This window comes from Falco biarmicus, chromosome 13, assembly GCF_023638135.1.
Source record: "Falco biarmicus isolate bFalBia1 chromosome 13, bFalBia1.pri, whole genome shotgun sequence".
NCBI lineage: Eukaryota > Metazoa > Chordata > Aves > Falconiformes > Falconidae > Falco > Falco biarmicus.
The window spans coordinates 18704647-18730878 of NC_079300.1; the positions used below are offsets into that span (position 1 = coordinate 18704647).

The 26232-nt window shown below is 37.5% G+C and overlaps 1 protein-coding gene across 4 annotated transcripts; it reads right to left on the reverse strand.

Moving 5' to 3' along the window:
- Positions 1-1507: 1507 nt before the first annotated feature.
- DAW1 (dynein assembly factor with WD repeats 1) lies at positions 1508-22876 on the reverse strand. 4 transcript variants are annotated; one of them, XM_056359148.1, is made up of 13 exons: positions 22791-22876; positions 21497-21569; positions 18584-18725; positions 15272-15330; positions 14500-14622; positions 12779-12878; positions 11143-11250; positions 9995-10101; positions 6641-6743; positions 6139-6253; positions 4978-5054; positions 2904-3066; positions 1508-2267 (listed from the first exon to the last, which is right to left on the reverse strand). In XM_056359148.1, exons 1-13 carry the CDS (start codon positions 22828-22830, stop codon positions 2233-2235), a joined length of 1245 nt encoding a protein of 414 aa, XP_056215123.1. In that variant the 5' UTR covers positions 22831-22876; the 3' UTR covers positions 1508-2232. The 4 variants fall into 4 exon arrangements, with proteins under 4 accessions (XP_056215123.1, XP_056215125.1, XP_056215124.1 ...); XM_056359150.1 differs by lacking the exon at positions 14500-14622; XM_056359149.1 differs by lacking the exon at positions 11143-11250.
- Positions 22877-26232: the final 3356 nt, after the last annotated feature.

A 26232-nucleotide genomic window follows, 5' to 3' on the forward strand; every position in this document is an offset into this window, starting at 1 on the left:
CAGATGTGAAAGTATTTCACATTTGAGCAGGAAACCTGGCTAACTTAGCTTGAAAAGCAATTCTACTTACTGAGTGGATCTAGGGAGTCAGAAATAGAGCCCAGATGGCCTCCCAGTCCAATGCTTAGTCTATGAAACCTCAACTCACAATTTTACAAAAAATAGGATAACAGCTCAAAGCCAAAAGCTACTACAGATGTTTGATTCACTGAATCACTAGTATAATATAAAAGTCATAATGGAAAAGGCAACAAAAAGTAACCCAACCTGAAAGATTAAGGAAAAAAAAAAATCTACTACCTAACCACAGTCCAAATGATTTTTTTCCTTTGTGGTGGTTACACAGAAAATAACATTTCAGGTTTTAAGTACGTAGCAGTATCCGTACACATTTCATCACACCAATTTTCCTCCATTTTTGTCAGCTGGAAATACACACCTGTGAGTACAGCTGCAGTGCAATCCGACCTGAGGACACCAGGCTATTTTGAAGTAACACAGAACTACATTGCCCTTCCTGCCCCTTTCAATTCCAGATTACTGAGATACATTTTTGATATCGTAACTCTTTGCACAAGAGAAAAGGGAACACCATAAGCATTACAGTAATATTCATAGCAGCCACTTTACCTACTGGTAAAGGTTTAATTTTAAGCGATCTGCATCACATTTCTTAGTTTTCCCACAAAATTATACTACTTGAAACAATGAGGATATTCGCCAAGTAATCACAGGCACTTTTGTTTCTTCATTTACACACAAGAATGCTGGCAAACACTCAGAGACAGTCAGAACACATCAGCATTAGTAACTTCCTACTAGATTTAACAACATTTAGAAGTCCATAACCACCCAGAGATGTAAACATAAGCAACATACCTCCAAGTTCATTCTCTGCTGCACATTTCCTTTCTTCCTTTTTTTTCTCTCAGTCAACACACATACCTTGTTCAATCCTACCCGCTTCACTGCTTCATCCTTCTTCCAAGGCTGCTGGAAAAGACTAGTCGGCTCCACTCTTTCACTGCTCCCCTGCAAAGAGCAACTGCAGCTTCAGGTACTCTGCTAAGAAGCAGGGAGAGCTTCTTATGAACAATGCTGAAACCTGTTAGCGATTGCTGGTGAGAGGTAAACCTGGGCAAGAGCTCATTGTAGAGTGGTAAATAACTTGCAGGAGTTCCTCATCCACTTCTCAGTTTATGTCATGATCCTTGGCTCCAAATCTTTGGTGCATTGAGTTTCTTCATGCTGGCCATAATATCTGGACCGGGATTCAGAATTGGAGTCACCACCATAATTTTTTACCTCAGGTGAAAATAGGAGAATGAGGGCTCAGCAGAAAGGAAAGGAATGAATGGAAAAATGGGGGCAAATACAAAAAGGGGGCGAGTGGGAGTTTAACTACAGCATGCATGCAATAGTTAATAGCAGTGCAGTTCACAAATGGTTGCTGGTTTTCTCTAGAAATACCAAGTGGAACATTGTATTACAATTAGTGAAACTGGCATTTTAACTTGATACTTTATCACACAACAAAAAAATTACAATAAAAGTTCCCAGAACAAGTGCATAACAACACCCCTTTCACACCTGAGAGTATTATAACGCTGTGGGTATTTTATTACAAGGGTTACAAGTTAAAAATTACACACAACAAAATGGAGCCATCCTACTGGATTCATTCACACTAATCATGATTTCTCCCAGGTGACTAAGATAACAGAGCCAGAGTCTTCTTGGTTGTACCCAGTGAAGAGGCAACATGCATAAATTGAAAGAGAAGAAAACATTCCATTTAAACACAAGGGGAAAAATGCAACTTTTTTACTGTGACACTGATCAGACACTAAGCATGTTTCCCAGAGAAACTCTGGAGTCTCTGTCCTCGGAGATACTCAAAGCCATGCCGGTCCTGGGCAGCCTGCTTGGCTGACAGTGCTTTGGGCAGGGGTGTTGTACTAGATGATCTCCAGGAGGTCCTTCCCAACATTTACTGTTTTGTGATTCCATATCTACCAGACATCAGCAAAGTCAAATCTATCAAAATCTAGGTAACTTTTCTACTTCAGTAAAGCTGAAGGCGAACAAAGAGGGTGAGAGAAAACAGGTTTGAAAGACTGAGTTTATTGACTATGAAATTCACAAAGTAGGCAAATACCAAACCGCATCTTTCCTTCTCTTCAGTCAGTGCCAAGTAGGCATATACCAAACTGGATCTTTCCTTCTCTTCAGTCAGTGCCATATTCTACAGGAGTTATCCTTGCTTCCTAGTAATAAACACACATTGTGAAGGAATAATTTAGCTGTATCACACAATTTAGCCATTTTTGTTAACACCTACATTAACAATCTACCCAGAATGCTGAGAAGCCAGACAACTATTTTTCTGTCCATGACTAGCAACAGTCTGTAGGACCTAGAGCAACAGTTTTAGCTGAGAGCATCCTGCCTCCCATATTTTGGTAATTCAGTCAAAAGATCAAGGCGATCAAAAATACTCTGTTCGCGTCTTTTCCCACTCCCACAACTTTTTGCCTGAAATGAAGGGAACCTAAACAGAGTTCAGTGCCAAATACACACAAGGTGTGCTCCTGCCTTTTGCTCATCCAGACCTCCCTCACTTCAATGCATTGTGAAAAAATGGCTTAGTCACTGGTCTGGTGCCAGTATATGCCCATATAGAGATGCTAGGGTATTCCCATGCCTTTACACAAATTTGTTCATGGTCATATTCACAAAAGTGAGGTTTTAGCTTTTTTTGACTGTATTTTAAGTCACTGCTGGTACTTGCATTTCAGACATGGTCCCAGGAAACTTTTCCAACTCTTATTTTTTTTTACCATAACAAGATTTCAAGTGTGTCTCAAAAATAAAAGGAGAAAAAACCTGAATATATTAGTTACCTGTAATGATTATATTGCCTTTGTAATTGAAAGCACAGGAGAATATCTCATCAGTATGACCCTCTAATATCTGAAGGCACTGTCCGGTAGCAGCATCCCAGAGTCGAGCTGTTTTATCAGAGCTGGCTGTTAGTATACGATTGCCTTTAGGGTTGAAACATACCTTTAAAAAAATATAGAAAAGAGTTATATTAATTAGCAAGCCAATATGCCTAGAAAAGGAAGCATATCTAGTGATTAAAACATGAGAACAGAAGCCAGCAACTGTTGCATTCAGCTTTTCAGCTAAAATTAGGGGTAGCACTCCCCTAGAGTCAACTTTATTGAAATGTTATTACTATTATTCCAATAATTCCAAATTTATACATATTTTATAGAGTTCTACATGAAATAACACGTCTCTGTAATAGAAAAACTTCCACTGAAGGCAACTCATTTTGTCTTCATATTTGTTAACATTCATTGTCAAAATTGCATGTATTTCCAGATAATCACGTATATTTTCCTAGCACTAACTGGACAATCCAGGTTTATTATATAATGCAAAGTTGCTTAATTACTAAGGGCAAAATGCCTGTTCCTCAGAAATCCAATTTCCAAGTAATAATCTTCCCAAAGGATCACAGCTACACAGAACATCTGCAGAAATAGACTGACTTTTCAACATGTTCCCAGATGAGCAGATTCTCACTTCCAGCAAAGAAATCATGCCAGCACTATGGACCCTGCTGGAAGCTGTCCCTAACCCACCCACGTGTCAGCACGTGTTCAGACTGCATTCCTCAGTGCATCGACACTGAGCGTGAAATATTGCAGTAACTATATTAAGCAAGGAAAGACTAGCCCTTCTGAAATTAATATGCTCTCAGTGGAGTGATTATAATTGCCAAATCAATCCAATCAAAGCATGTGAGTTTTGTTCACTAAGAACCACTCCAGTTTCAAAATATTAACATTTCAATTACAAAATACATCAAACAAAAGCAGCACAGACTTAGCATACTAACCTAAGTTAAGTGAAAACTATCCAGTTGAAAGAATAATGAAAAGTTGCAACAGTCAAATATCAAAGTTTTAAAAATATGTACAGTTTGGGAAGTAACTAAATGCATTTGGAACTGAACTTCGGCATGCAAAATTGAGCCAGACAAGTCTTCCAGCCAAGTACACGAGCACACTCCTCATGACAAAGTGATTTTTGAAACAGGCTTTATACTTGCAAGTCCCTTACACACTTCTGAAAATAAGACTCTCCGTGTATTTTGCCACAGAAATATGTTTTTTCTGTTCCGTTCCATAAATTGGGTGTGCAGAGAAATGAAAAAAAGCAAAGAGGAGCAGATCTTGTAGAAGCAAGGAATAAGGGTGATAGTAAAAGCCTCAGATGCAATAGCTTTAAGATGCCATCAAAAGACTAAAAAAACTCATGCTTATTCTTTCAGAGAATCTGGGGCCCCAAGGGCATAACACAAATGCAATTTAGGACAGGTCAGACAGAAGCTCTATTAACTATGATCATAGCAGGCAAATATTTGGACAGCATCTCTCTCTCTGCTCCCCTCGTTCTCTGCCAAGCAGTAGTGGAGAGCCAGCCTATATACTGTTTCAGAAAAAGGACAGGGGTAAGGAAACACAGTCATTTCAATGTTAACAAAGCCAGGTACTGATCCCTGGGAGGGATGGACTTCTTAAGTAGCTTGCTGACCGCAACTGAATTCAGTTCTAAAGAATCAAATAGTAAATGACATGACAATATGGAAAGATGACTCTTGAAACCTATAGGACTAGCACACACAATACTATCTTAGCTCAGAAGTAGGGCGCTAAGCTTTTAAAAATACATTTTTGTATTTGTATTTTGTATGTGTATTTTGTATAAATAACATTTACAAATAGCTTTTACTTGAAAAGAATGTTCCTTTAGTAAAGACAACTTCTTAGCCAGACCTCTCAGTCTTAAATATTAATGATTTTACCACCACATTCTTTAACAGTATTCCCGTGTCATGGAATAACTGATGGATTGAATGTCACTAATCAAATAAGAAAAGGTGCAAACCACAAACAAACTTACCTTTGAAATTTCACCTCCATGCCCCTCCAGCTTTGCAATGCACTTTTTTGTTCTTGCATCATAGACTCTTGCTGATCCTGTTGTAGATTAGGAGCCTTTTGTGATTGTTATCCTTAAGCATGCATTTCAGTAAGAACATTTTGATAAGGTTGGTATGACCTCATCCTCAGGTTTGATTTTGAAATAGAAAAACAATCTTAACACAGTTTCCCCCAAGGACAAAGTATGTCAAAAAGGATCTGTAATTTGGTTGGAAAAGGTTGAATTCTTAATGGTTTCTGCTAGAAAATTAACATGTGAATGCAAATGTCCACATACAGATGGATTACTGAAGTCTGTAAATTTAGGATGTATGTACAATATATTCTGAAAGCTTTCATTACAGTTCAGCTATTCATTCTATTTAATAAGCTATTAATTATATTTAATAAGCTATTGATTTCAGGAAAAAATTTACGCTGTCTTATGTTGTAATTTAGCAGCTACAACAAATCAGATGCAGAGTGCCCTCATCCAGTCTACTATCCTGTCTCTGAAAATGGAAATCAAAACACTTAAGTATGTAAAAATAATATGGTATCGTCAGTATGCACTATAATATAACACTGTACAGACAAATACAAAAACCTATTTATTTATTATTATGCAATTCCTAAAGAAATAATAAGCATACAAAACTGCTGTACACCAATAACAAAGCAAAATTGCTTCTTTCACTACCTCTTTATTGTGTATTCTCTTGCTGTACATATGGAAAGCCTAGTAGCAAATGCACCATTAAAATTCCAACTACCTTTTTCATTTAAGCCTAAATTTGAGCCACCCAAATAAAACTCATTCAAATTCATTCAAAAACTATTTACCTAAACATTTAAGCCTTTTCAGCCACAAGTGAGATATTACCCTGCAATTTTGAAGCTAAAGGGGAAAGACGTGTTGAGTTGTTTAAAGTGTGAAAAACAAGAAAATTTTCACTGGGGAAAACTTCTGAAATTTAATGCCAAACTTTCTGTACTGCAACAAACATTGCTTGATCTATAGTTTTGGGTCATGATACTCCTCTTGCATCAAGCTACATTCAAAGCAAAACCAAAGGAAAAGGACAAAGGTGTTTTACGCTACTATTGCAATTCTTATAGCAGTCCCAGTCACTTAACTTACCATCAGCAGAAGCAGTTGCAATACGCTGGCCAGCATAATCAAAGCAGACATCCAGTACTTCATCGCTGTGACCTGTTAAAGTTGCTATATGTGTCCCAGTCATAGCATTCCACAGCTGCATAGATAAATAAAAGTAAATTTTTTTTGCTTATTTTGACTAGTTTACTTGGTAGGTATCTAGTTGATCCATAAAGCAACGTATATAGGCTCTTTCTGATGTCTGACAATGCATTAACATGAAAACTGGATATAAATCAGTAAAAAGTCACTGTTTAGTCACTTTAATGAAGTCCTATTTTTTTCTCCAGTGTATTGATTGAACAAGCCTTAAAATATATATTGTTATTTAACTGGACTTCACTGAAATTATTAAGCTTATAGGTTTTGTATTTACTTGTAAATTCTTCAGTGAATACTAGTTTAAAATAATGTTCTTCCATTTACAAAATATATATATGGATATATCAAGTAGCTGTATTCACTACATATTCAACTTTCTTACCTTGCATGTTTTGTCCATTGATCCAGTGACTATGAGAGAACAGTCCCAGCTGAACTGTGCACTACTAATCTCTCCTCGGTGACCTATTAAAGTATGTAACACCCTACCAAAAAAAAAAAAAAAAATCAAATTTTTAGTGCGGATTTTTATACATGAATATAAATTATAAGGAAATTTAAAAAATGGTATCTCTGAGGTGTCAAGTCTTCACATTTTATCCATTAAAGCAATTAAATGGAGTGGTACAGGTCATTTAGGATTCTGGTACTACATCAATTCCTTTTTTTATCTTTGACACAGACAGGCAGTAAGGAATAAAATGGAAAAGCCCTCTCTTCTCTTTCAAAAATATTTTAGTGAATGTATTTCCAGTGAAATGTGTTGACCTTCCAGTGCCAGAGACAGACTCCTTTTATTCATCTACATGCAAGGCACATACAGCAAGTTTTTCCACATTACTCTCCCGTTATCCTACTTCAGCGAACAGTAAACAGTAGATCTTTAAAACTCCATATAATCTAAACCTTTTATAAAATCCACCAAAGATTAAATGGAACTTGATCGGATACTTAATATGTACGTGTTCCCAAGTAATAGGCAAATAATGGCCAAACTGAAATATGATTTCTAATCTGCATTAATCCTAAACTTCTTGCAGCACAAGACTGGAAACACTAGTTCCATTAAATTCTTCAGCTTTAGCAGAATACAGAGGGTACAATTAGCCATTATTGCTTCCTGTGAATTAATGGCCTATAAAGAAATGAACCCTAAAGAAGATTAATTTTATATACATATAAAAGGATTAGTAAACCCAGTTATTATCACAATGCTAATTAATATCACTGTACCATTAATAAAAAACCTGCTTTAACTAATGGATAAACTAACAACTAGAAAAAAATGAGTTTGACTGAAATGTTTTTATTCATTGCATAAGATATATAATGGTAGTTGTATTAATATATATGCTAAATGAACAGCAAAGCAAATCTTCTGAGCACCTAAATTTTCTGTTTATGACAACAAAAACTTGATATTTTGGGGGTTTTTTGAAACATCTCAAATGAGATTTGAAAATACTCATGTCATTTTACAGAATTACTCCTTTTACTTTCTAACAATTGCACTGCTGTAATTGTCCAGACCTTTTTACAATAAAACCAAAAATCAACAAGCAGAAAACAACAGCGGAAAACTTCTTAATTTTGTGAACATAGTATCTGGCCAACAAGACTGCTGTTATTGTAATACCTAATACCCAGAATACCTAATAATGAAAAAATTGTTAATTTAAAATGTAAAAGTTTTCATTTCCAAATTTCAAAAAGGCAGTTCAGGTTTCAAGCTTCAATGTAAATATCCAGTCAATAAGCAGAATAAATAGCAACATATGGAACATATCACAGAAACCACCATCTATCAGACACACAATTAGAAAGAACCCAGAAAACAGGCTTGTCAAATGCCATCAAAATTTTCCATTAAAATTATTAAAGAAAAAAAAATCACCCAAAAAATCAGCTTCAGTCATGATAATACTTCTTTAGCCTTCAGTTTTCAGTGAAATTGAATATATGGATGCTCTAATATTTGCACCATAATTGCAAATAAGAAGAAACCGTCTGTCTCTCGGCATTCGGGTGTCTACCACTCCTGACCTCAGTTTTACAGGCTGTTAATTTGTAAATGAAGCCCTGAAGACACCTCCAGCTGAACTATAGATGACTGTATCTGCCATGGAGAAAATACTGATGAAATACAGACCTGTATTACAAGGGATGTAATACACTTTTTTGTTTGTTTGATTTTTTTAATTTTATGAAGAAAATCTTGAACCTCCTTGAGATTTCTTGTCCCTACATAAACTTCCCTCAGAACAATTCTGGATACCCACCCAGAATACAACTGAGGAAGAGACACTCAGAGTCAGCCAGCAACACTAAAACAAACGTCAAGTTCAAACTCAGATTTGGAAAGCAGTGTTTCTGATGTATTGCATACGGTGAAAGACAGGCACATACAACCTCACCTACAAGATCTTTACAAATCTATCTGAATCTGTATACAGCAAAGTATGATTTGCTCACAGTCTTTCCAACCTCAACTTTTCATTATTACTAAATGTAGACATGTCCAACTGCCATCTAAAAGCCTTAATGCTAGCCTGGCACCATTATATTGCCCACTAGCTCATCACCAGAGCTGCCAGTGTTTAAACAAGAATTTTCTCCTTCATATTCCACTTCCTGCTACAGACCCCGAGGTGAAGTCCACATTCATTTCTTAGGAGAAGAGAATGCAAAATGAATATCCCAAGGCTTTGACTTCACTGCAGTCTCACACAAGAAGCTGGAAGAAGCAGGTGTTTTCAAACAAAAATATTTGCAGGCTGAGTGAAGTTGAATACAAAGGTCCAATTCGTTGAGTACCTCCTAAATATTTACCTGCCACACATTAAACTGCCAGTGTTGAATAAGCTCAAAGCTTTGGAGCAAGCCTTAAATGATGCACTATGTGTACATTATTTTTTAAATCACATAATCACTTTCATTTTTAGGTGATACACATTGTTTATTATCCCAAGATATCACTGTACACACACTTTCCTTTTATATATAAGTTTTAGAGATATTCCCTTTGCTCTCACAAGAAGAAAAAAGGCATGACCTCAGAAAACATAATAGAATCATTATCTTCACAAATTACTTTGCCAGTAATCAGGGCAATCATTTCATTATTCTACTTATACTGAGTTTCCAGTTGAAAAAACAGGTGGATTTGTCAGGATAATACAACAAGTTCATATTTAGCTACTACGTTATTATTTGCTGGCATCATAATCAAGACATTTTGTTCTTTGCAGTCAGTGGCCAAATTTTCTCCTTTTTATAAATTTATCCTGATATAAAGGATTGTGACAAGGAAAATAGTCCTTGTATAGTTTTTAAACACAATGTGGCCAGACTAATTTACTACAACATAAAATACACTTTCTTTCTACCTAAAGAGTCTGATCCATCTAGAAACTATAAACACCTTCCAAACCATTAGTTGCTATGTTGATGAATTATTTTCCTGTTTGGAGAATTCATCAGTAACAAACACAAGATCTGTCCATTGTCTGCCTCATCAGATGGAAATTTAGAACAAAAAACATATACAAAAGCATTTAAGAAGCAGCATTCCTTTTCAGCAGAACATAGGGAACAGGAGGAAAAAATGATAAAATGAAGGAATGCATACTCTAAATGAAGCAAAAATACAGGGTCTGTAATTTGTACCTCAATGTTGAGTCTTTCATTTGTCACTAAAACATGTAATGCAAAATTATATTTATTAGTACTTTAGTACCTGCGAGTGCCAACATCCCACACTGCTACTGTATGGTCAAAGGAGCCCGTGATAATCCTGTCTCCAGTGGTGTTGAAAGACAATGCGATGATTTCTGCTGAATGCCCCTGAGAGAATTTTAAAAAAGAGGTACGAGGATGCAAATTATGACTTTTCTAATAATGTAGTTTAACATGTAGCTTTTTTTCAGCAGCACAATCCTTCTATAGCCCTTCAATATATTATTTACTTTGTTGTCCAGTATATCAAAATTTTGACAGAAAGATCTACTGGACTGTGGAATAGTCAATATTCCAACAACTGCAAAGAGTCAGGCACATCACTTAAGCAGTGAGCAACTGTCCAGTGATATCATCAGTACGTATTTTCCATACTTGATTTAAACAGAATCACATTTTTTCAACAATACATACTGAAATAAGATAATTTATTTACAGTAAACTATAGTACGGTTTGTCATTGATGGTGGTGGAGAGAGTTGGAAAAATAAATGAAAGCATACTTATAAGCTAAAGGTTGACACATTCCATTGCTCTTTGCTCTGATCAGGGCTCTAAGGAAGGGAAAGTCAAGGAAGAGAAAATGCCTCACTCACTCTGTAGGCCACACACACCAAAGCAAGGCTATGCACTACCTGTTATTTACAATTTATGTAAGAGAAATTAATTGAAACAGCAGAGACCAATCTGAACCTGTGGAATCCCAGCAAGCCATGTAGACCAAAGAGACATCACAACCTAGAGGTAACTGGGTGGCTGTCCTCTGCTGATGTCCACAGGAAAAAAGATTCATACAGATGTAGCATCTGACATTAATGTTCTCAGAGTTACTTTATGTTAATGCAGACAAGGTCATAATTGACAGTATAACAACATGTTTTAATGAGCAATGGAAGGCATTCTAACCTATAGCAATAATGCCACTGAAATGAGAAAATCTGTCTTGATAAATAGGACTTCTTACAGAACACCATAGCTTTGTCATTCCCTTCAAGTTCTCTTCATCTGCTTTTTAACTGCAGTCACTGTGGGACCCCCTGGTAAAAGAAACTCTACAAGTTTGGAAACTATTTAGGAAATACTTTTATCTCAGTTAGAAAACTAAGAAAGCAGCCAACACCTTTAAAAACATGAGGCAAGCAAACATACGCTTAAAGTGACTATTTCTTCTCCCTTCTCTACATCCCATAATTTGGCAGTGGTATCCAAGCTCCCAGTTGCCACCAATGTGCTCTGAAGATTAAACGATAAACATACCTGTAGCAAGAAACGTTGGATGGAAAAAGTTTGGAGAGTAATGATACACATTTTCTCAAAAAAAAACCAAGTCAGGATTAATATTTTTAAACAAGACAAAAGCCTGACTTAATATTTTATGGCATACAGAGAAATTGCAGAGTTCTTCCAACAGCTCACTAAAAGAGCAATAAACCCTTATCCCATAGCTCTGGATGACTACTCAAATCAAACAGACTAGTTGGCGGCTCTGCAGTAGCAATACATTAAAAAGACTTACTGGAAGGTTTCCCACATTGTTTTCTGAAGTCTGAATTAAAATTCACTATTTAGGTGCTTCATTTCTGTCACAAGTAGTTCATAAAGTTTTCATGAAAATCAAAGCAGAAGCAGTACGTTGATTCACTAACAGCACATAGTTAACTGGCACAGTTAACAAATTATTTTCTGCTGGCTATTATCTTCTACTAATTATTTGTTAGCACAACTCATAACACTTTGGGTCTAATCTAACCCCTACAGAAGTCAGCAGAAATTGAGAGGCCTTCCAGTACTTACCTATCTGATTTGTGGAAGCAAAATCACTGCAACCTGTCTCAATAAGCAAACATGTTCTCCATTGTAAGGGATAACGGTTTCAAAGTGTCCAGAAAATCAAAAACTCACTGAAACCAACCTCACCTACTACCAAGCTAAATCACCATTTTCTCACACTAGTTATAGGCCTCACAATCTACAGATTAAATTCCAATTGTTTCCAGAAACAATTTCCAGAAATGCTTTATTGCATAATGACTATATAGCTATTTTTGTTTAAAAATACATTCTGCATTTAGATTTGCCCTGATCTTTTAAATCAGGTGACATGGTGCATCAAGATATTTGCTATTGCTAATAGGGGTCCTAGTGCATTGGAAAGGAAACCAACCATTTTTAAGCTTACACTGGTTTCGTTTCATATTACCTTTGACATTTCAGCATCCCACATATACCTAGTTAACACACTTAAAATTTCAGAAATTCCTCTGAGCCACTGTGCCTATCTATTAGCACAGAATTGTTCATGACTTATGATTTCTGCTATAGCTCCAATTGGTCCTGTATGTGAAGTACAGGCCTTAGTGTAAAAGACAGCAATACAAGTAATGATGTTCTTGTGCATTTAGTTCTACAAATATGAGAGGCAATGCAAGTTATCTAGGAAAAAATGAGATATGTAAATAAATCAAGGAATAAATATGTGCTACAAATTGAAAATTCCAACTGCTATGGTATTTTTCAAAGATGTTTTAACATTTAGTACACAAGGGAAATTGGAACAAGTGAAAAATAAAAATACCATTTCAAACTGTATACAATAGTTTATTCCATTTCTTAAGAACTGTCAGAACATCTTTCTTGCACTGCAGAAATGTTCACAATATCTGAATGTGTGAATAGATGCAGCAGAATAGCTGCCCCTTCCATTGTCACGGGGACTTGGCACCCACGGCCATCAATGGTGGTGTGAGGAAACACAAAGGAATAAGAAACATCCATCAGTACTCACTATTTCTGCACTATGTCCTCTGAAAGTATGATAACATTTTCCTGTTTCTGTACTCCACAGTTTGCAGGTTTTATCAAAAGATCCAGTGGCTATCTTGTCACTAAAGAGAAAAAAATCCTGTCATTTTTATTTAAAAAGAAACTGACTTCCAAGATAGCAGAACTCACAGAAATGATACCCAGTTGTCAAAGCTGGCATGCATTTTGGTGCATTCTGCCACACTACAAGATCCTGGAGCAGGATTTCACAAACAAAAGTTATGTTAAGGGGAAAAAATTAGCACAAATAATTAGTTTCTGAAGGCAGCACCGTGCACAGAAGTGTTCATAACTGATGACTAACCTACATAAGGGATGAGGTTATCTGTTGTACTTCCAGTTGTATTTAAAAGTTATGTCATTTCATCAGATAGCATCTGTTTGATAAATAAACTCTTTCTAAAAGCAGCTTACCCAAATTTCAGAGGTCAAATTCCACTCCCACTGAAGTCAGTGGAAGAGTTGTGACCAACTGCAGTTAAAGCAAGACTGAAGTGAGGTACCCAGAAAATGCAGCAAAGGACACTGTATCAAAACTTAAAGATTAACCAAAAAAGTTCTTTTTTTACTGAACTTTTACGGTAGAAGTAGCTCAAGGTTCTCACAAGGTTTTTATTTGCTATATATTGCTTCTCTGCTTTCATGTTACACTCTATTGATCTTTGCACAGGTTTTTGCCATACATTAATTTCTTCAACGTATATAAAAGAATTTGATTAAGTGCTTTTAAAAAGTAAAGAATACTATCAGATATTGTCAGAGTGGGTTCTAGGTTGGATAAAGTCTTTTCATTTAGAAGGAAATGATGATGCTCCAAATAGCATAAGAAAAAGTCTTTAATATTTATTTCCTGATGTTAACTATGTATCACTTAATTGATAAACAGCACATCTGACAGTGAAAGAAGTGATGTGATTCAGTATGAAAACAGGAATTAATTTCTCTTATTTTCCAGAGAAGCAAAATGGTTTACTCACAACAGCTTTCTCAGGAAGAAACTAACAGTGAAACTTCAATAGCTAACATGTAATTCCCTTCACCTAACAGGTAGCAATTCTAACCTAGAGCAGGTATTGCAGAAAACAGATGCGTAAGTTCATATTTGACATTCATACAGCAGCACCCTGTGGATCTTGTAAAAATTACTCAATGACAGTGACACTTGTAAATCGTTCTAAACAATAACAAGTGAGTAACACCAAATGGGCAAATCCACTTTCATTATGACAGAAATGTTCTTTCTCCTTAACTGAAGCAACACAATCTGTCCTAAGTATTTATATTTCACATCATATACAATTAATTACATGGAGGCAGAAAAGAATGATTAATGTTCAGAACAAAATCTGATCATGCAGATATTATTGAAAGAAATCTGTGTTTAAATATATTAAACTGACTCATATACATATTTTTCAAGACACTGAATATCTAATGAAATTTATGCTTTGAATTTCTAAAATTAATTTTTAAAAATTATAGCAGAAAACATGTTTGAATGTACCTCTTATGCAAATAATATACAGTGTCATCCCATGGTGATTAGTTGCAGTTGAACTTTACAAATTCAGAATTTGAATTCTTTCAATTTGAAATAGCCTGTTTTATGTTAAAGTGACAGTTCTGTATTTGCAAAATAACATTATTAACAATTAAGAAGCATCTCAGAGAAAATATATTTACCCATAGGGATTATTGAATGCTATTGCATAGACAACGTTTCCATGTCCCTCCAGTGTACGTAGCTCTTCTCCTGATGCAGTATCCCATACTTTGCATGTTCTATCATAGCTTCCAGTGATAAAGCTAAAGCAACAAGAAATTCATTTCTGAATACAGTAAATACCTTACTGGTCCTGGAACATAGTCTAATGAGTTGTTTCCACAGATTTCAGTTAGCACTGTCTCAGACCCTGAATCTCTTATTTTTTTCAAAAATGTAAATTACCATAGAACTTCCTCTTTTTTTTTTAAGATTACTCATTAAAAACACTTGTTTCTAATCTTTAATGTATTTCAACTAGAAAGCAAGCTGCTGCTTTCAAGACATGAAGGAAAAAATGATCAGACACATGCCTACAGTGAAATCAATTAACATGTAATTCCACCACATGAAACTCCTAAATGAATTCATGTGAAAGACTCATTTAGCTTTTAGTAATATTCACTTTATTGCCATAAAGGTGCTTCCTTCTAAAGTACAGTAATTGCCAACAAACTATCACCTTGGAAGAAAAAAATTACATAAATTGAATCTCACCCGCTACATTTTTGCATCTCCTATTGGTTCTCCCATGGAGACCTGAAATCTAACCCCCAGTCATGCTTGAAGCTGCTTATAGGCAGCACAGCTGAATTCATTTTGCAGCAAGGTAAGAGCACTGAGATTCCCTTACAATGTAATTTACAAATATAAAATTAGTGATTACCTATTTTGACTTTGAAAACAACTTACCGGGAACCAGATTTGTTAAATGCTACATTGGTCAGTGGCAATATATGTGCTCTAAGTACCTGAAACAGAAGCAGGGAGAGAAAGAAGAAAATAACATTTGATACAGATAAAAAAACCCAAAACAATTACTCAAAATTCTCAATAGGTTAATATTTTCTCCTCCTCCTGTCAAATTAGCAATTACAAAATCCCCCATGCTTTAGCAGGTTATCGCTGCAGACACTATATAGCATTTATTTCAAATTTAGGTTTTACTCGAATGAACTGTCTTTTCCCTATGATTCCTTTTTCTCTACCTCCTCCGAGACCAGCAAAGTGACCCTAGACCAGAGCTGAAAGGGCAAAAACAAATGAGTGAGGAGACCATGCCTGGTGAGATCACTGAAGAAAGAAATTCCAACTAACATTAAGCCTTATATGGTGAATCAAGAGATCCAGCTTAATTGAGTATTTTGAGTCCTTTAGGTTACGGGATGCTTTCAGCTAGTATATGATTTTGTTTTAAAAAACAGAAAGAACAGAAATAAGCTACATCTACATCCTATGAGGCCATGACAAAAAACGGCATGCAGACCCATCACAAAGATATTTATCAAAACAAAATTCAAAGAAAGAATGTCAAATTTGGTATCTGCCTGTATAGTGCAGGTTGTGGAGGTCATTGTTTTTCAAACATTGCTTCTAAGGTCCTTTAATCAGACAGTATATACATTTCATGTAGATAATCTTGTAGCTATAATAATACATACATTAAGGTTTATTAAATATAGGTGAAAATGGTTTCAGATACTGCCAATACAGTTCAGCATGCCATGAGACTTTGAAAATGACCAAAAAAACACAATCTGGTTCATGTTTGAATAAACTGGCTACTGCATAAGAGGGTTCGTATTTGAACAGCTTTCACCTATTAGAAGGTGGCTTCTGCTCAAGTCTGAAGCATAACAAAATCATAACCTGGGAAACCACAGCAATTGCTGACAGTGAAGTAAACAGATGATAAAAATACAGCAGTGTTCCACTAGGTCTTCTCTGTAGTGTAAGAATGAAGAAGAAATGCTTTATGAGCAATGTCATTTAATAACTGATGTATTACCAGAGTTTCAACTTTTTGTTCTTATCTGTAGCTCTCTCAGCCACCTGTCTCTAAAAAGATAACAAAAGTGGGTCAAAGATCTGCTCGGAAGAGTAGGGACTGATCACAATGGAAACAGCAATGGTCAAGTGAAGGACTGAGAGGGAGGGAGAGAAACAGAAAACATTTTATATTAAAGAAACAGAAAATTCTGTTCTCTAGAGAAGGTAAGATGAGTTGTACTTTCAGCTACAGCAGTGAGAATGGGCAATCAAGATGTGGAAATGAAAAAAAAATACTTTGTTTTTTTTTAAAACAGCCACAGTATACAAATATCTGCATATGAGAATGGATAATTATGGAAATTTATGGAAATTCGATCCATGACATTTTTAGGGCTCCATGCAGGCAGCTCTGAACAACAAACCTACTTAACAATTATAAAAAAAAAGGGAGGAAAATGAGATGGGTTTATGTTCAGCGTCAGATCACGGGACTAATTCTGTTCTTCCAAAGCCCAGTGCTGCTGTTGCTTCATCCACAGAACTCCAAGCCAGCAAGAATTGCTTGTGCAAATGATGCAATAATAAAACCCTAATGCAATATTAAAATAATGTACTCCAGTTCTGCAAAATCTGCTAAAGCAGTCCCTAAGACAAAAATCTACAAATTGCTACACCATACCGTTACTACGTAATGGTTCAAAACCTGAGAAACTATTACAAAGCTTGTTTCTCTGCAGGGTGCCTAACACACCACCATCACCACAATTACTGGAAATAACAAAAAAATGGGTTTATACAGTCATTTAAGATTATGCTCCAGTGCAAAAGGAAAAAATATTCATTTACAAACCCCACAAACACATGGAACATGGGGGGGGGGGGGCAGGAATTCTCATTCCTACCCACCTCTTGTACTTTATTAGTATCTCAGAAGAACCTGATACTCATGTTTTATTTACAAGCCTTAAATGGAACTGAAATATAAGACAAATTCTTTTCACGTATTTCTAACTACCCTTCATTGAAGGATATAAGCCAGCACTGATGGGATTTGCCTGCTTCTAGTACTTCCAAATACAGATCAAATGTGGCACTATACCCAACAAAGAACAAATGCATTGGTTACACTGAAATTTGAATAAGCATTTGATGATTTGTCAGTCTCTGTGATGAACAAACAATTTTAAAAACTTGTGAAAAGCAAGGCATTATCTCAGTTGAGAGCACACCTTAAAAGATAACAGGAAGTTTTCAAATTTAAGATGCCTTATTACATAGCTCTGTTTTCAAGGTTAAATACACAAATCTCTGCAGAATTCACCCAGATGTGCACTATTGGTCAAAAGAATCCAAGGTATATCTACCACCATGCAAGGGCTTTTTTTTAGCCAAACAAACCAACACAAAACTTCTCCCTTTTCTCTCTAAAATTCAGGTAACAGTAACAGAGCACTGACCAGCAATTTTTAACAGCTACACGTTGCCATCTGCTGACACAATAAAGACATAACACTTAATTATTTCCTATCGCAACATGAAATCTCTGGAAGTAATTGTATTCTTATTTCCACGATTAAATACAATTAAACCTATTCTCTTCTGACAGCCTGAATCCTTGATTTGAAGCTCTGAAAGGTCTCTTTAATCATTGTTCTTAAAAAGCTGACTCATTTAAAATAAATTTTTAAAGTGCTGTCTGTAAGCTGAAGATCAAACTATCAATATTCAAACATGATAGCAATAGCAGAAAGTAATTACAACTCGTAGTACTGTACGTAGCAGAATATATAAACCCCCCAGAATTTTCACAAAATGATGAACAAGTAGACAAGGGTATGAAAAAATTTTAGGCCTTTCCCAACAGCTAATTTACTTGGGGTCTGTTTACAGGTTTTGTTTTAACGTAACTATGGATGTTGCTGGTCCATAGAGTCTTATTTGACAAATAAGAGTATTATTTCTCTCCATCTGAAACATACCTTTGTACATAAACCTGTGCAAACAGTGTCTAGGAAGAGTTACACCTCCCAGCCTTTTGGGGAATTCCTGGCAGACATAACCCAGCAAGACTCAGTCACTCTAAACAGTGCAGAGATGATTGAAAAGAGCCAAGAAATTGGTTATAAAAGACCAAATTCTGCTCTCAGGCACAATATGCAGAAGTAAAAACATACAACACCACAACTGAAACCCCCGCAAAACACCCAAAATTATCTTAAAGACGCCTCTGACCTTAGACAGATAGAACTTGTGATCCTCTTTTTCCCCTAGCTTCTCTTGCAATCTTCGTACTAAATGTATGACCTGCTCCTTGCACGAAGTGATGAGAGGTTCTCCTTTTTGAATTTCATCTACTAAGGCTATGGCATCTGTGCTAATTATGAAGGAAAAAAAAAATTAAAAACCTGAAAACTCAAACCCACTAGATTTCATCCTCTGGCAATAATTACAAATACAAAACTAAGAATATTATTTACTTGCAGAGAAACTGAAGTACACAATTAAATGATATGCATTTATGTCCTCATTCTCTAAAGGCTTAAAGAAATATGGATAAATCTTCCTTGGTTTGTGTACTTCCTTCTCTTACTAAAGTTGTTCAGTAAGATTTAACTTGCCTGATAACAAATTTACCTTTCACAAGGGTTTCCACAGAGGGTCAGACATGGGAGATGTGTATCCAAAACTGATAGTTTTGGAATGAATATCTAAATTAAAGTGGAATTTCATAAATTCCAAGTGAATTGCCCCTGAAGAAGCAACAAGTTAAATTATATATGAAAAGTGTTAAAATTATCTCTGTCTGTGGCTTCACACATCTATGCTTGTTCCTGTAACTCTTAGTTGTGGTAATAACTTCTAAAATGTGGTCTGCAGTCTGCTGATGTCCATGAAGCCCCCAGGAAGTAGTTCACAGCTCATCTTTGAATTGGATCATCTTTCCATCAGATATCCATCATCCTAGCCATCAGATAAACTGCTGATTCCTAGCCATCCATGAGAAACAGGGTTGACAGTACCTGGCAGTCAAAGCACCAACATACACTTAAAATGAGTCTTGGCAAGAAAACCTAACATTTCTGTTAGTATGTAAATGATTGCAGTCTAAAAGGGATTTTCTGTATCAGTCCTCTAAATGGGAGCCACTAACAATCCCATAAATTAGTATTCTCAATGTTTATATTGCTGTTCAGTAACACCAGAAAACTTAGGGTTTTCACAAAGTGACTTCTTAGGTTTTACCCAGACGACTAAGCTGGGAAGTTCCAGGTAGACAAAACCAAATAATTTTTAAATTTGGATTTTTCCTTGTATGTGCAGCCTACATTGTCTGCTACTTTTGTGCCACATGCAAGATCTCTTCCATATCAATGTTGGTATTAAGACAATCATATTACTTCATGCCCTTCTGCCTAATGAATTCCATGGATTTTGGCAACTTTATTTAATGGAATTTTTTTTATATTTCTGAAGCTTTTCCTGCCAGAGCTGGCAGAGTAGAGCTCATAGGCTGACTACTATGATCAGAATCATATTAAGGCTCTCAGATTTCTCTTTGTTTTTTCTTTTGGGTGTTTAAAGGGAGACATTAGCTGGAGGAAAACTGAAGAAACAGTTTGAGAGCTGAATAAAACTTGATAATCCTTCCATGGTGTTTGATGCCAGACAAAAAGTTCTGTGAATAAATCCACTAGATGTGAAATTCAAATTTGTGAAGTGTTCCATACTTTTTATGTGTACAAATAGCTAATGGGAGGGAATGAAGTAGAGGGTACCACACTTTTCTCAGTACTACTCACTGAGAGGACAAAAGCCAATGAGTACAAATAAAAACAACAAAAACAACTAGGAAATTCAATCTGAACACAAAAATATACTTTTTTGCTGTGAGGGTGGTCAAACACTAGAATAGGTTTCACAGAGAGGTTGTGGAGTCTCCATCCAGAAGATATTCAGAACCCAACTACACGCAGTCCTGGTCAACCTGCTCTAGTTGACCCTGCTTTAGGTGGTCTCAAGAAGTCCCTTCCAACCTAAACAATTCTTTGACTCTGTGACATGCCATTGTATCTGTCACTGAATGCACAAAATAGCCAGTCAAATAACCTTTCAAGCACTGGTGAATAAATTATACATAGCAGCATTAAAGCTAATTCCGCATAGCAACTTGTTACATCGACATTCTCATCAGAACAAATTTGGCCTATTCCTCACAAGGAATACACACACGAGTTTCAGACTGGTGCCTTCTAACTGTCTGAAAGCTAGAGGCAGATGTGACTGAGTATAGTCCTACACGTAGCAAGTCTCATTTGCTTCCTCATGAAGTGACCTCTGCCTTCTATCTCACTTAAAGATATCCTATCAAACTTAAATCTAAACTTGACTTTGAAATACATTGTAGCTTTAATTCTTCAGTTAGGCCAATCCCGGATTTTTAGGTATACCAAGCTCCTGCAATTTCTTTCATCATCTGCAGGAGACTAGACAATCAGGTTATGCACTCATACTTGTTCTTTCAAAAAAGCCAACTGCAATTAAGTTTGAAGCAGAAGAAAGCAGAAAATTTCCATTACTTGCAACAAAGGCAGATACTTAGGTTTTCCACACAAACATATGAGAGGAAATCACTTACTTGCTTACTTTACACCACCTTGCTTATGGTTGTTATGAGGATTAATTAATTAACAAGAGACATGAACTGATGACTAGTTGTTATTTCCAGGGATTTAAACCAATGTAACTGGAGATTGAGTTAGACCCACTTTTTGAAAGCATTCTGAAGACCAGAAATACTATTACAGGACCTAAGAACTAACTGCCATTCATCACAACATTACATTAAGCACTGTGTATTTCGGCTGGCTTTGTACAGGCATCTTGATAATCCTAACTCCATAAGCAAAAAGAGGCTTCAACTCTAAACAGAGAAGCACGATGGTAATGACCAGCTGGAATCCAAAATTCTGTATTTAAAATAGTAGGAAAATGACTTGACTACGTTATTTGCTTTTCTCTGTGTGTGTGTTTTATTGAACAAAGACATAGCTGACCTCAATTATGTTTAAAACAGTCAAATACAGTTGCCCATGAGCGTGCTATAAAACAGCAGAGTGCCGTTAACTGAAATATTACCATACTTACTCAGGTCTAAGATCAAGTAGATCTATAGATCTGGTCTTTGGCTCACTGTCTTGTACATATTCCAAAATAATTCCTTTAAAAAAGAAAAATTTAGTAAGAGTCTTAATTAAATGTCCAGGATTTCATAACATGCACTGTAGGCAGGAATACTTCCACTTTTATCACTCTACTAACTTCAGCAGACCTACTTCCAGTTCTTGGAACTAGAAGGATGTTAGCTGTTCTTGCTAAGAGTTAGCAGGGTGACAAATGACTCTGAATGTGTTTATATGATAAAATGCATTAAGTGTTATTCTTTATGAGCCATTTTCTGTTCTGGAAATGAACAAGTTCTTTTTTCCCCAAAAAAACTTTTTGCATGATTTCATCAGGTCTGTTTTCAAAGAAGCTGTCCTGAAGATACCTGCTGTAGTTTGGTGTTCCAAGAAGCCTGGAAAACATGTTTTACAAAACCTGTTACATTTATTTCAGTGTTCTCAAAGGCCTGTGTGCACTAATGTACATAAAATTGTAAGAGACTTCCCATTTCTAGGTATGCTCTGGCACTTTTGTGCCTTCTGCTGAGCCGAAGTATTAAAATGTTTAACCGCATTGCTTCCTGTTTTGAAGCAGTTGTTAAGAGTCCTGCTGCTCATTGGTTTTCTGTGGCAAAGGGCAACTTAGATGAATTTTTATGTCATTTTGCATTTTACCAAGTCCATAGGAAAAGTTTTCCATTTGAAAGATCTGTTATCACACTACACTCCCTGAGCTGGCCATCTCCATCTTGTTTCACTTCTGAAAACGCATTAAAGTCTCCCGAGTTCATGATGAAGACAGCTCAGCAGCAGAGCTTTTCAAACCACGGTTCTGCTCAGAAAACTCACAAAACAGAGAAAGAAAAAATAAGAAACGTGCCAACTTTTTGCTAACAGGCCTTTTCATAACACATACATGTTTTTTGGTACCAACTACCATCGCTTTCGAACTCCTTACTGTCATGCAAACCAGACCGCCCTGATTTTGCAATGATAACTCGTTAATTACAGCCCGATCGGCGATGAGCTGCGAGTCTCTCAACCAACCGCAGCGCCGAAACACCCGCACCTCCAGCCACCCCAGCGGCCGGTGCGCGGCCTGCCCGCCTTCCCCCACCCTAGCCACGGCAGGGGCGCGGGGAACCGCCGCCACCGGAGCGCCCCCGCCGCGCATCCCTCTCAGGGGCGCCCAGCGGCAGCCCCAGGCCCGGCCCGGCCCCACCGCTGCCAAGGCCCTGGGCAGGGCACCGGCTCGGCCCCCCCGCCCCGCTCCGCACCCGGCGGGTAGTAGCGCAGCAGCAGCCGCCTCAGCCTCATCCTCCGCCGCCGCCGGCCCCGCGCGTCGGGCCGCCTGCCATGGCAACGGCCAACGGCGCCTGCGCGCATGCGCTCCGCGGCGGGGCGGGCGGCGGCGGGCGGCGGCGGGCGGCTGGGGGCGGGGCGGGGCGGGGCGGGGCGGGCGGCTGGGGGCGGGGGCCCATCATGGCGGGACGGCGGAGGGGCGCTCGCGCCGCGGCCCGTTCAAGGTCCTTTCAAGGCCCCTCCAAGGCCCCCAGCCCGGCTTTTGGCACCTGCAGGGCTGGCGCGGAGAGCGGAGGCCCGTGAGGGAGCGGGCCGCCGCCGGCGGTAGCAGGGCGCCATTTTCTTCCCTACTCCCAGTTCGTTCTTGTGAATTCATAACGTCCGGGGCTTTTTACTGCGATTTTATTTCAGCAGAACTATCCGTTTTAACTGCAAGATGTTAGCAGGGTAGGCATCGCCAGCAGGAACCCCATCGCTATTTATACAAGCATAGGTTTGCTTTCTCCCAAGTGCATAGATTTGTAGTTATCCTCACTGAATTTTATCCACCTTTCATTGGCCTTTCAGTTGGTATTGCAAGGCTTTCCTGAAGTTTTTAAACAGCTCCTCTTGACCACCCTGAATGCCATCCACCAGAGCTGCTGACGCTGTGTAACCCATACAGAGCTGCGAGGGCTCTGGTCTGCCATAGAGGAAGCACCAGGTCTTCAAAGGCTAGCGTTCACTAAAAAATGATAAAATTTGGAGTGCTAAAGTGCCACAAGTAACGGCACAGCAAATATATGAAAGCTATTTGAAAAGCAAATAGACAATTACTCAGGAAAGTGGGCAGAGATTAACAAGAAAATGAAAAAAACTGATCAGCTTAATTTTTTTTTAGAAGATAAACTCAGGGCAGATACATGTGTATGAAAATACCATTTCATCAAAGACAGAAAAAAATACATGTATATGAAAAGAGATAACTAACACTGAATCATTGAAAGATTGTGTATTAAGAGAGCTAAAAATCTGAGTAGAGCTTCATGCAGAAATGACTGTAGAGCATCAATAGGGGGAAGCAGCAAACACATTTTCATCTAGCAAATCTCATAGCCCACATTGTTGACAATGGGTCAAACAGAAGACAGTCCTCCTGCTCAGTGTTTAACAATATGTGACTTTTCCAAAAACACCCACATGGCTCCCCACAGCTTCACTTTGAAGATAGTCCTTTGGTTTTTGAAAACCAGGAAGTAAAATACAATGGCCAATTCAAGATTTTCTTTGGGACATGACTGGGGGACAAAGTGGTCTCTGGGGTTTTCATCCCCATTTGTTTATTTAAATCTTTTGACTTGCTTTTATGTGGAAAGTCTTGAGACAGATAAGAAACATTTTTATTGAAAACAAATAATCCAAACAGCTTTCCAACTGAATTGACTTACTTGGACCAAACCCTCTTCAAAAATAACTTTTTGAACTACCCTGAGTCTTGGTGGTCTCCAGTTTCTTAACAACTTTTTGTATTTGTTTAGCATGGTATGTATCCACCCAGATTATAATTTCAGAATATAAATATTTTTCTGTTCCTTTAACTTAAGGGACCTGAACAATGAACATGGCATGGGCACTGCTTCCTATGTTAACACCACCTTTGATCTTCCTAAACACACATTCACACAACCTTTCTGGTGCCTTCATTATTACTTAACACCAACTAGAAGTGCTACATTTAAATTTTTTAGTCAAATTTAAAGGCTTGCTCCTTCTCTACAGCATAAATCAGGAGTATCTGCAGTTCAACTGTAATTTACATAGTTTCTCTTAAATTTTGTACTTCAGGGTTGTATTTGCATTATTGAATCAATTGTTGCAATACTCTGCATATCATACGCCAACAAGTTTGGTTGTTTTTTTTTGTTTTCATGACACACAGAAAGGGAAAAAGCCTGAACAGGGGAGAGGGAAATGGAAAGGCTGCAAAGCTCCATGACGTCAATACTCGGTGGTTCAGCACGTTCTCCCCTCACTTTCTTGCTGTAAATCTCCATCTGAACATACATGCCTCACAGCTTGTCATCACCTGGGGTTAAGAGGCAACAATGACTCTGGAAGATGATAAGTCAAATCAGGCCTCAGCTCTTGCATCCTTTCCTTGCAAGTTCTGTAAGCAGAAGATTCAGGAGCAGTGGAGGCACAGCAGAAGTCGGTCCTTCTTAGCTCCATGCCTGCTCTCCAGACTGCCCCAAAGAGGCACAGCCATAATCGACTTGTTTGCTCTATTCCTATACAGCAACTAGAAAAAAAATTGTTGACCACCTCCTGAGCAGGGATCAAAGAGCTAACACTATGCTGAGACGAAGTTTTTCCTGGAGTGCCAGACACGACAAGCCTGTCTGCAAAATGGAGTAACTAACAGTATGTCTTTCTCATGAAAGGGAAAGAAATAAAAAAATAGAGGGTAGCACAGATTGGATTCCCTAGGCAACAGTAAAAACTGTAGTGAGGGAGTGAAGAGAAAGACTTCAACACAGTTACTTGAGGACTAGTCAGGCAGGGACTCTGATGATACAGCAGACTGAGCTGAAGTCTCACTACACACCACTAAACCTTGACTGTTAAGCAGAAATGCAACTGCTTTTCATGTTCAGGGAAATGGACAACTACTGTATGCTTTTAGAAGGAAACATTTTAGACTGCTGGGACAAAATTGTCCTGAAATTTTTTAGCATCCAGAGCGCACAAAGCCTCTAAGGCATGAAAGGCCAGCTTAAAAGAATCTGCATACACACCATAAAGAGTTAAAAAATATCTACACTGGAAGAAAAAATGAAATCCTGAGACATTCATCGAGGGTGAGATAATCAGCTTTTATGTACAGAGATTAAAAAGTATTGATGTTATCAGCCTGGAAAGATAACTTACACATCAGCTGCTCCCTGTGTGTTTTTGCTTATGTCAGAAGTTTGCAGGAGTGGCAGAAAGTTAAGATACTATAAACCCCGCTACCAGTCAATATTCAAAATCCTTTGAAAGGCTGCAATACACACTTACCTAGAGTGCTGGAGACACTTAAGCTGGGCAGTATGAAGCAAAATTAATACAATTACAATGAAAAGTTTCCTTTTGAGAACCATGAGTTTTTCTTACCAACACAGGTTCTGAAAACCTCTTTTCTTGAGCCAAAGTACCGTCCTAAGAAGGATAACAAGAAGCAAATGTTTCTGACTCAAACACACTCTCGCTTGCAGAGAAGAGTGGGGTTTAGGCTTCCTGATTTAAAGTTCTATCATGACCCACTTGTTCTGAAGTAGGTCAGTCTGTGGTATGATGAACTAAATCAGAAAGGCCAGCCCAAGAGTAGTCTGAGTTAAGGGAAAGATGCAGAAAGCCACTTCCTATTTCTGTTATGTTAGTAACGGGTGCAGTAAACTT